The following is a 12,399-nucleotide window of genomic DNA, read 5'->3' as shown; positions in this document are numbered from 1 at the left end:
GTGGGTCCAAGGGTAATTGGAAGCGGAGATGAAGAACTCAAGAATGCTCCAGCTTACTTCAAATTACCTGTGTGGCAATATTTCGCCTTTCCCATGAGATATATAAATAATGATCTGTTGTTGACAAAAAGACAGTGTGTCGGATATGCTACATGAGGAAACCACATACTATATCATGCAGCAAGTCAAACATGGCCAGATATTGTATACATCTTAAATAAAACATTTATTAAATTTTTAATAGAAAAAAAGAAAGAATCAAAGAATCAAAGAAAAAGAATCAAATCGAGAGACACAGAGACAAGGGAGCACAGAGACTAAATAAACTTAGGAGGTGAGGCTAATCAGACAGGGTAAAAACTTGTCTTATAGACTTTGTCTGGCTTGTTAAAGTTGTTACAGAATACTTCCAGAGTGTCATGCGGTAGCACGTGATGATTTGTAGTAGAGGACACCTTTAAAGATGATTATCAGACTATTTAATTTCAGGTTTAGCACAAGCAAACTGTAAAACATTGAGATACATATATGTTTAGTCTGCTACATGTGTATATTTATCTATTTAACCTTTGTAATGTTAACATACTTAATGTGTGTATAATTATATAGTTGACTTTTGTAGATAACTATTGTAATATTGTTTTTCTTTTAACCCATACACATTATATTTGATATTTTCACTTGTAATAATCTAAACTAATCTTGTACTGTATTTTTGGAGCTATCTGACACTATTATTTCCTTCTGGACTAATACAGTTCCATCTCATCTCTTATAGTACTCTGGTTTTTGAAAACTGCTCTTACTTTTTCACAGAATGCATTAAGTGCTCAAATTCAAGTTTGTCTTCATGAAACTCCAAGATGGAAATGAATGAGAAGAGCCCAGAAGAGCCCAAAGACAAGGAACAACCCCAGGATGCAGTGGGCAAGAGAGAGACGACATGAAGAGTAAGGTAAGGAAGAGAAGTCATTCTGCCATGTATCCTGAATTTTCAGGCAACCTTAAGACTATTTAATTTCAGGCCGAGCACAGGCAAACTGTATAAAACTGATATATATATTTTAGTCTGCAACATATGTGTATTTATCCAACTAACCTTTGTAATGGTGGTCTGTTTCATCAGAGAGCACAAAGCAAAGAGAGGACCAGACGAAACTGCCCATCCAAAGAGTTAGAGGGACGAGTCAGGAGACAATCAACACAAGACTTGCACAATGTTTTTGCAGAATGAGGCGAAAAAAAAAAAAAAACCTTCTCAAATAAATGTCAAAGAACCTGAAATCTCTTAACAGGTCCCTATTGGTCTTTTCCTGTTACCCTGAAATAAGACCTTTAAAAACATTTGGTTTCCTTAAACATGTGGAACAGTGTAACATTCAGACTCTGCATTATTGGAGGTATTCAGAATGTGAATGACTTATCGAACAATCTGCTGCAGTTATCAAACTCAAATAACTTCAGTAACAAAGTAGTAAGTCTAACTTAACTTACAGGGATGGGTTCATTAAAGGCCCAACAAGCATTAATGTGGGTAAATCATCATTATTTACTGAGTTCAAAACAAAGCAAATGATGAAGAAGATGCTCCTACCTTACAGCTTTAAGTGGTAGTTCTCTGTCAGCACTGATCCTTCAGACTATCAGTCCTGAAACAGAGTAAAGCAGAAGATGGTCCACTAGAGGGAGCTACATGATCAATATGCTTTTAAGTAATCAAACTGGGTTTCAACATGTCTGCTCTGTGCTGTGGTCAAATATGGTGGGAAAATGATCATATTTCTGAGGTCTGCAGGCCAAAAGGGAGAAGACCACCCATTTCCTTCTTAGGGACAAACATCACCCTCACAGTACATGGCTGTTATGATAGATGTTAATACATATATTTGGAAGATTAATGTAATTTGCTACCTGTGAGACAGCTTGTAATTCCACTTTACTTGAAGTTGACCAATGTTCTGTTACCGATCTGCTCCCGATTAGCAGAGTAGATGAGGATCAGCGAGAGGAAACATAACTAAAACAATCACTACAGTCTTACTGTTTTTTTGGGGGGTAATTTAAGTGTTTTGGTTAGCGGAAGTACCTACAGCATGCTCCACCCGCCAATGTCTACTAAGCCACTTTGGCTCCAAATGACTTCACCATCGCAAGATGGCAGCACCTATCACGGGGGCTATTTTGGCATCAGTACCGTACAATGCAGATGGAGACGCATCGTCCATCTATTTATCCAGTCATTGGGGAGAACATGTTGGAAACAAATGAAGCTGCACAGTCAAGATGGTCCATAAATTACATGTGTCCGAATCAGGGTTTCTGTTAGAAAAAATCTGTGCCGGTCCTCGTGTCCTGGAAGCTTTCAATGTTCCGGACAAATGGGTGAAATTACGGTCAAATATCTGCATTTATTCAGCTTAAAAACAATTAATAGGCAGGCAGGCTATATAAAGGAAGAATTGGATAAACAATTAGTCAATTGTCCCTACAACAATTGTGTCCAAAAATTAATATTTGGTTAATTAATTAATATATAAAACACAATTTCTGAATTTCTATTCTTTTCGTGAAAACTGAAAAAAAGGGCCATTTTCACTTCATCTGGTTTTTAATGTGGTCTGGATGGGGGGAAAAACAGGGAAATGGCCCTTTTTTCAGTTTTCACAAATAGAATAAAGGTTTCACAAATCTAAAACTGTGTTTTGGTGAATCTCTGGAGGCTCCTTGTTAATCTAGTCCAGATTTGACAAGTCTAAGTGTAGTGGTTTTTAATCTGGACCTGGTCTAATGTGGTCTGGATGGGGAAAAAAACAGGGAAATTGCCCTTTTTAAAGTTTTCAAAAATTGAAGAAAGGTTTTGATGTTAATATGAAACAAAATCGCCAGCATTAAACTGAACCACGCCATCTACAGGTGTTATGTCTTTTAAGTCTTTTAAGGTGGACCGGGAAATTCCAATCACTAGCTGTGAATCAGAAGCCAACTTCAGCCTCGTTACATACAGCTTGAGTCAGAGACACAGCAGGTTATCAGAGACATTAGTAAGTAAGTAAGTAAGTAAGCACATTTTATTTATATACATATATGAAACAGATATGTATTTAACTGCTTTTTGAAAGATTCAGCATAGTCATTAGAGCGTATAGCTATAGGCAAGGCATTCCAGAAGCTTGGTGCTATGGCCTCAAAAGCACAATCACCATGAGTCTTAAGGTGTGTTTGTGGAATGGACAGCAGGTGAAGTGTGTTGGACCTTAGAGAGCAGGCTGAAGAGTATGGGTGGATGAGTTCTGCCAAATATTCTGGCTAATAAGATGTCTAATGACTGCAAAACTCCAGTGCAAGAAGAGATACTTTCTCTTCTCAATGTGCGAATGTAATATGTTTAAACATAGAAGTATGTGTGATACTTCTGTGGCACTTCATGAACAGTAAATCCTCACCTTAATAATGGATAACATATTTATAGCAATAAAATGAGTGAGTAGCTGAGATTGCTTTTTCTGTAGATCAAAAAACTGAAGAGGACACTATTCCAGAGTTCTGAAAACATTTTTGAAACAATATAAAGATATCACATTTAACCATGTAACGGTTATTTAATACAACACTAAGCAATTTGCTTGGCAGCCTTTGCACAGGATGTGATGAAACCCAAAACCTTACAGCTTTAATGGCCTCTTATCACTGAGCAAGATAAGGTCTGTAAGGAGGTTAAAGGCAAAACCTGGAATACAACCACTTAATTTATGGCTGACCTCAAAGAGCACATGAACTATGACCAAGGTCTCATACTAAGCAGGAAGCAAGACTGTCTCAGTCTCAGTCATGGGTTTAAAGGTGCCTGAAAGCAGAGCAGGTGGTTGACTGTTTCAAACTCATACAGGTGAGAACAAAGTTTATCTGAATGTTGGGGTTTAAAATGAATTTTGTTTTGTGTGACAATCATCAAATCACTGGACCGATTTGGTTTCTGGGCTGATTAAACACTGCGAATACTTAGTTGACATGATTCATCTTATTTTGAATTCCATATTGTGTAACACTTAAAGTGAACTATGGTGTAAAAGGAGGTTATTAAGGCTTTTAAAAGAAAGTAATCAAACAGCAATAACTTACCATATTCAGTTCTGGCTTTTCTTCTTTTTTTTAACTGTCGTCATGATACCCTATAAAGCTTTATACCAGTAGTCCAGACATTTTGTCACACACTGACTTCTCTTCATCTTCAGACTTTATGTGACCAGGCTGAGCAACGCAGCAGTGAGTGAGTTGTGATTCCAGGCTGTAGATAAACCTCTAAGGAGAGGAATGACTTCCCACACGGACTCCAGCGGCGCCGGCAGTGTGCAATATGATCGCTGGAATGAGGACAACATCAACTTGAACGTAGAGGGGTCACAGTCAACTAGGACGAGGTGAGATACAGTGATGTCTCTCATAGAGATGCAAAGATCAAATGTAAAATTTGCATTATGCATGTAATTTTCTGATGCTACTGAGGAACAAATATAGAGATAAAGGAAGATTTGGTAAAATAATATAATAGGTCATGTATAGACCAAACTGATGGGGTTGACAAATGATAATTAAGCCACAAATTAGCATTTCAACCTACCATCTTTTAAATCCAAAGTACTTTGTGGCGTATATATTTAAAATAAGGTGACAATGTGGTCCTTAAATAATATTAAAACATATAGTTGACCAAATGCTGTTTGACCTGACCTGCCTCCCTCTCTGTTACTCTCACAGGCTCTACAACAGAGTGTGTGTCGGCAGCACTGGAACAGCAGTGAAGGTAGCAGGAGCTTTGGCTGCACTGGTGTCCATTTACATCATAGGATACGTGACAGGATACTACGTCCACAGGTGCTGATGGTGGAGCTCAGAGATTATGGATTAACCACAAGGACCACTAAAAAGTCTTCCTTTAACATAATACAATTTTTCAACACGGGAAAAATAAGGTCATGTAAATTTGTAAATGATTGTATGATGATTTCCTAATAAAACTGCAGTATTGCAACCATGCAGTGAAAGTCAACTATATTTTAAAGTGCAGAGTATTAATTAAAGTCTTGCAAATGCAATATAATCAATATCTGCTATAACTTAATATGTTCTACATGATCCTTGTAATTAATACCTGCACAGTACAGACTGAAATACAGTACATACTAATCTTTACAGCAGCCTAGAGTGTAAATTTTTTGTATTCATGAAAATAATGCATTTTATATGAGCAGAAAATGACACACTACATGCAAAACATTTTTAAAATTATATATATATATATATAATATAAAATATAAGTCTGTTTAAACACAAAGTGGTGTCTTCATACTAAAAAGTGTGGAAAATATCTATTTGATTTGTCTCATTCAGAATGCTAAACTCTAAAATGACTAAATGTCGAGGGTCTGTTTATCATCTGTATGGTCTGTACATTAAAACTGGTTGATCATGTAAACATTTAAATTATGGCTTTATACCAATTATATTTAAATGTGACACAAACAGACTGTTGATTTGCATATCACAGGGGTTGAGGTGATTTCTATTTTTGTCTATCATCATCATCTTCATTATATCCGGTCATCATATAGTTCGGAAGTCTGTTATCTGAGAACACTAAAATGATAAAGCGGAAGCAAATAAAATTCAAGCAGCAATAAAGCACCTTTTTTAGTGTGTGCCCACATACTCCTGTTCTAGTACAAAGTCCTAGAAATCAAAATAAACACTTAGTTGTTATTAACCAGTCTCATCAATTTTTAACACAATCTTACCATGTCAACCAACAAGGCTTTAATCATGACACATTGTCATGTAAGGACTAAAAACTGAGGAAATGCCTGATAAAACAATAATCCTTCCTAAAATCACCATCATCTTTTTTTTTTGAAGGGGACACAATTCTAGGTAAAATCACCTTTTAATAAGAAAGACTTTCTTGATGTACAAAGTACACTGGTTGTCTGTATAAATCAATGGGACTAAATGACGCTGTATTCTTATTAAAGCAAGAATAAAATAATCTCAAGTATTAATGAAAATATTTTATCATAAGTTACAAATCTTATTGGTGTTGCCGTAGTGTACTGAACATATCATCCTGTGATAAATGATACATTAATATATGAGGTTTGACCCAGAAATCTCACTGCAACAAGGCAGCTTTTCTTAGTATTATTTACATTTTCCATTTAGTACAGGTATAGGTCTTAAAAATTGAGAAATTGGCTGTCATGTCTGAGTGTTAGATTTGAAATGCCATATGGGGGCTGGGCCATGGCAGGAATGGAGTAAGTGTGGTCACATTGCCTTGTAACTCTCTAATGTTGTGTCACACCAGGGTTTTTTTTAGTGCAAAGCGGAACAATCACAGCATTTAGTTAAGTAAATTTACCCCTATTAATCAGAATCAGAATCAGCGTTATTGGCCAAGCGTGTGTACATGCATACTACGGTCTACATGGCTCTCTATGTACAGACAAAATACATAATAAAGCAATAAGGCAATAGAAAAGTAGTGCAGCCATAAGTAGTGCAAAAGAAACAGCTATGACTATATATACACACGAGGTAGATGATCCAGCAATATTTACAGTGGGGTTAAAAAAAACATTAGGAGATAGATTCAAGGCAGTAATTTGAATTTAACTTTTTTTTTTGGATAAATATTTTATGTTGCAAATAATGCCCTGAATGGGACATTAGTTTAGCTTTTTTAAATAGTACCACAGCAAATAAGGAAGTGCTCCTGGGCTGAACATAGTTCATACACCTGCAGCATATTCAAAGCAAACAGTAAAATACCCCCTTTTACACAATACTTTAGTTTGTATTCTGTTTACTGTCTTTTAAGTGAAATGTAGATGTATACTCCTGGCCCATATCTAATCAGCTGTGCGGAGCTCTGGGGAAATCCGTTAGTGTGATGTCAGAGACTGAACACAGAGAGGCGGACCTGAGAGAAACTCAGCGCAGCTCCGCAGCGTGTCTGAGCAGCAGCAAAATGAAACATGGATGAGCTCTCCGAAAGTTGGGAGGAAGCTGCTGACAGTGGGGTAAATAATGAACTCTCAATATACCTTTAGTTAGAGGTGGATATTATTTTCGTAGCTCCTCTAGGTTTACATGGCTGCTTTTAGAACTTATAATAACGTTGCTCCATGTTGACGACTCCCACGGGCCAACAATGTGGCTAAGCTAGCGTTAGCTTTAAGAAACTTGGCGAGCTAACGTCAAGTAGCCAGCCAGCGAGACAAGCTTAACATGGACTTAGCCAGCTAACTAGCCGAGTGACGTTTACTGTTTAAGTATTTCGCTTAAAATAACGGTAATTTGTCTGATTATTTGCTAATGCTGACCAGTTGACAAATATATATGACGCAAGCTAACGTTAGAGTTAGCTAAATTAGAGTTCCTGATGAAATGCTTAGGTAGATGTTAGCTAATGCTAAGCTAGCTATTTACTGCATGGCTAATATGGAAACTGTCTCTATGAATGTTGGTTTACTTATTGGCGGGTTAGACGACTTAAGCCCTCTTCTCGACCCAATCTCGCCTAGAATTAATTTCGACATAACGTGTCTTACGCAAACATCTCATTTTAAACTGACCCTTAGTGCTCCTCGTATTAGCAACGAACTCAACAGTTCTGTGGACGACGACGAGGAGAGCTATGAATCGTTTCAGAAGGTCGAAAATTCATTCTGATACTAAATATATGAGCTTAACTTTGCGAAATAGACTTGTTCAGTGTATAAGTTAAAGTTACTATTACATTGTCGTTAATAAGGCAAATTTTGTTATGGAATCTGTTCTCAAACTTTACCTAACGTTATGTTTGGCTGGTAAACTAAATTGGCTATTCCCTGAAGTTTAGATGGCTAAATTGTTTGGCATCAATTTTGGCCATGTCTTCAACTAGTAGTTGGGCAAAGAGAAACTTATGACGCCAGACTGGGAAGTTGAAAACACCTAGCTAACATTTAGCAAACCTTAGCTAACGTTTAGTTACGGCAGGTTGGCAAACCAGCGCTAGCTCGTGACGTCACGAACATGTCTCGAGATGGTCAGAAGGAAAGCAATTTGTCAGGTTGAAGTTATGGATGCTTTTAAACACGTTTTCTTGTCGTTTTTCAGTATAAAACGCAATTCCTAAAATGTACCTCATATACATTACATCAATAACATTCGCTTGGCAGAATCAGCTGGTTAATGTTAGCTAGATGAACACTCTGTCTGTTATGACTGGGCAGCTGACCTGCACATGTATAAATAGCTTGTAACTGAACCCTGCTTTCCATCCACTCTCTGACTTGCTTGCTACCTGCAACACTCTTCTTCCCACCCAATGTTGTTTGTTTACACGAAAACATGTTTGAACCTTTTATTTTCCCCACAGGAAATGGAAAAACGGTTAGAAGAGAAGCTAAGGATCAGCCAAAAAGAAAGGTAAAACCCTGAAAGAACAGACAAGTCCCACTGTAGTACATTTTTAAAATATTGTTTCACACACATGGACATCATTTTTAAAATTGAATTGAAGAGTGGATCTCGACAATTCAGAAATGTTCTTAATACATGTTATACCAATAATAGAACTTTTGTTAGTTTCAGGGAAAAAACTCAGTTCAGTTATGAATGTATTTGGTTTTCTGTCACAAGTCCAGGGATACATCATTCAAGCTACTATCCACGCTTCCTCTTTTTTATCATGGCACTAGACTCTTCCTGTCTTTTATATCACTAATTTTTATTTGTTTGCTCCTAGGGAGTCCAGTAATAATTCTCCACGAACTCCATTGAAGACAACCATGGTAATACAGGATGACTCTCTACCAGCAGCTCCCCCACCTCAGATACGCATTTTAAAGCGGCCTGCGAGTAATGGGTCACTGGGATCCCCTTTGAATCAGAACAGGCCCACACCACAGGTCAAGTCTCTGGCCCAGCGTGAGGCAGAGTACGCCGAGGCCAGAAAGAGAATACTGGGCAGCGCCTGCCCAGAGGAAACGCCTCAGGAGAAGCCCAACACTGACAGGTAATTATCCACAAATATTGACCGTTTTTAGACGTTTTGCTTACAGACTAATAAGGCTTTGCTGAAGGGTATTTGCAGTTTGGAAAACTCCACATTGCGCTTAAAACTGTTAAAATGCTCTCACATCTGAGAGAGAGAGAGAGAGAGAGAGAGAGAGAGAGAGAGAGAGAGAGAGAGAGAGAGAGAGAGAGAGAGAGAGAGAGAGAGAGAGAGAGAGAGAGAGAGAGAGAGAGAGAGAGAGAGAGAGCAAATAAATAGGCCCCATTTTATGGGTTTTTAACATATTTGATTGTTAGGTATTTGGATGTCATCAAAGCACAGTGTTGTCTTTACTCTGATCCAAACATCATTATATGGGGGAATAAATCTTAATTATAATGCTGTTAATCACACATTTTGCCTTCTTAAAGAAATGACAGCTTCTGGGATTTGGATAATGCGCTTCATCGGCTACATTTTAATTTCTGTAACATTCAGTTGTTCAACCCCACTATAAAGTAGACACATAATGGTAGCAACAAATACTTTCAATCAGAACTTTGGCAATAGCCACCAAAGGAATTGAAATACTTCTGGCTGAATTGAAGATGAATTGTCTGAATCGACAGAGTTGTGAGGGGCCTTGTTGAGTTTTCCTCCTAGCATGTTTCCTTTTAATTTCTTTTCCTTGACTACAGCTGGCAGAAGAACATTGTTTTTGTCTTTTTTTCGGCTTGACTGGGCTTTGATTGACAACAGAATCTCCACAATAATAGAAAGCTCTATGATGCAACTTTGCACAACTTGATTGACTGGTTTTTATTGACACTTCAAGTTCATTGACTGAAAAAGAGGAATTATTTCCCTTTTTGTACAGCTGGATTTGAATGCCATTGCATTGTGCAAGAATGACTATAAAAGCAACAAATCCACTCTCCTTAACCCAAAAGGAAAACTAGACCTACAGTCATGTGTGGATAACAGTCTGTCGTAAGATTACAGGCATCCTGTAATAAGGACAGTTCAAAATAAAGTTTCTGTCCAGCAGCGTGCACGTGGAAAATGCTGCGGTCTCTAATTTATTCCCATTTCCTGTCTTTTGCCAGGCCAGGCCGCAATAACTCAACTCAGCCTTCAGAAGACACCCGATCAAACAATCACACTGTCGGGCAGCCAGTCAGCCCAGACGGCACCCAAGGGTTCCGACAGCACAGATAAGTGGGCCCTAGAGCCACCCAGCCATTAAGGGGAGAGAGATCAAGGGCCACCTGAGAGCAAAGACAGCACTGACGTCTTAAAACTTCCTTCCAACTAGCAGTCAATGTAAAACATTCAGGCTGCAAGGAACTCCAGGAGGAAGTCAAATGGAAACCCGCTGCCCTCTCTCCCCACTCCTCCAGTCGGTTTGACACTGTGATTATTGACTTATTCTGGACTCACTGTGATGATCCCTTTAAGAGACGCCCTTCAACTCCATCTCTCTCCTCCTTCAGAGCCCAGCAGCGTTTCAGGACGCCTGCAAGGCGGAAGCAAAGACTTAAAGGAGGGTAGAGAGGAGAAGAATTGATGGGCCTTAGCAAATTGAGATGAGCTGTTTCTTGGGCAGCAGCTTCTCCCCAGCAATAATGCCAGCCGTCACTTCTCTCACATTTACAAATGTTTTTAAGTTTTCGAATATTGGCTGGTTTAAGTTTTTATCTTTTGTTTTTTGCTTGTCTTTAAGTATCTATACCAGGGATGCTCTGATATGCAGAAGTACATCACATCATACATACATCACCAGGACCTTGTTCATCAAAACCGTATTTAATAGAGATTTTATTAAAGAGGAAGCATTCAAATGTTTCCCCTTTTGTTTGTTTGGTGGAAAAAATGGTCTTAAATAGCTGTTATAGTTTCTCCTTACAGTTTAAACACATACACATTGGGCTGCAGTAAACTTGCCTTTAAAGCTGTGGACTTTTCTGTTATATGTTCATAAACTGAATTGTTAGCATTATCAGTGCACCCCTAATATATATATATTGCCATTTGTTTTTAAAATCGGAGGGAAAGGGTCATGTTTGTCAAGTTTTTTTATCTGATGAGTTCTGTTTTTTTTTTTTTTTTGATTAAGCTTTTCAGCTGTCTTCCTTGGACTATCACATCATTATTTCTATTTAAAACTAAAAGCTAAGAAAAAAAAAGAAATGAAAATGAGATTTAAGCCCATTTTTAAGTAGCTTTTCAGCCTTTTTGTATGGGATAGCAGCGATGTCAGAGTAGTATTTTAATCTAAATGAACCAAAATTCCCATTTTAAAATCAACCCATGTATATATATCAGTTTATTAAGATGTCATTAGGAGAGGATGGTGTTTGCAGCAAGTAAGGGGGGTTCAGGTGGGGCAATGAATTGACTGCTGCACACCACAAGCTTCTCCGTCATATCTCTAACATCGTCAGCTGTGCGCTCGTTTCTTCATGTCCTTCACTGACGTGCAGTACGTAGGAACTCAGGTGCAAGTGAACGAGACTGAATGAATGAAATGAACAAGGATTGTATTTCTCCAGCCTGTTTGATCGCTCAAACAGCAAATGTCCGTATTAAAGCTCGGGTTGGCACTTTGTTGTAAACAGTGCTTTACAGAGTGTGCGATGAAATGTAACTGAAATGATGTCCCAGGGTGAATGAATGAATGCCAGTTTTTTATTTTTTGTTAGACTGTTAGCGTCTTGGTCAAGTAAGGAACTAACAGTTTGGCCGCTGTTGAAGTTGAGCATGGAGACACAGCTGTATACAAGCACCTGGCTGACCAGGACCATCGTGCCCAATAGATACTTAGTTTTTCACCTTTTTATTTGTTCAAACAGAGAAAAGCTCTCAATAAAGCCATATTTAGTGGTGCACATCATCTGTACAAAAGTTCTTGTAATGGTTGAACTCAGCTTGTGCCTCCTGTATCACATCTTTACTTCCTCGTTGTTGATTTTTATTACTGTAGTTCAAGAAACTGAATATATCCGAGGGAGAATTCACAATACTGTTTAAGAGATTTTAGTTCAGGAAATTTAGCAGGAGACAGACATGTTTAGCTGAGCTCTGAGTGAGAACACAAACTGCCTGTAAATACTGATTTAATAAAATGATTTCCAAAAAAATTATTTTTGTGATGAGTACTTTTAGTGAAACATACAAAGTTAAAGTGTAGTTAACTTATCAAGAACATAATTTGATTTAAAAGAATTCCTTTGGACAATCATCATTTAGATTTAAGTATCAAGAGTTTTTTTTTCTTCCTGGAAAATAAAGTTCAAAGCTTTGATCACCACCATAGTAATTACATTTACCTTTACTGTAAGGGGGAGAAGGTTGAACTCGTGACA

At 37.8% G+C, this 12,399-nt stretch overlaps 1 protein-coding gene across 1 annotated transcript; it reads left to right on the top strand.

Annotated features, from left to right (window-relative positions):
• The first annotated feature begins 6,991 nt into the window (after positions 1-6,991).
• szrd1 (SUZ RNA binding domain containing 1) lies at positions 6,992-11,922 on the top strand. Its single transcript, XM_069660254.1, has 4 exons — positions 6,992-7,073; positions 8,417-8,466; positions 8,786-9,055; positions 10,141-11,922. The coding sequence occupies exons 1-4, from the start codon at positions 7,029-7,031 to the stop codon at positions 10,250-10,252; spliced, it is 477 nt and encodes a 158-aa protein (XP_069516355.1). The 5' UTR covers positions 6,992-7,028; the 3' UTR covers positions 10,253-11,922.
• Positions 11,923-12,399: the final 477 nt, after the last annotated feature.

This window comes from Semicossyphus pulcher, unplaced genomic scaffold, assembly GCF_022749685.1.
Source record: "Semicossyphus pulcher isolate SPU_LCO1_2020_fin unplaced genomic scaffold, fSemPul1.0.p SCAF_13, whole genome shotgun sequence".
Taxonomy (NCBI): Eukaryota; Metazoa; Chordata; class Actinopteri; order Labriformes; family Labridae; genus Semicossyphus; species Semicossyphus pulcher.
The sequence above is the reverse complement of the archived record's forward strand: the minus strand, read 5'-3'. Positions and strand labels throughout refer to the sequence as shown.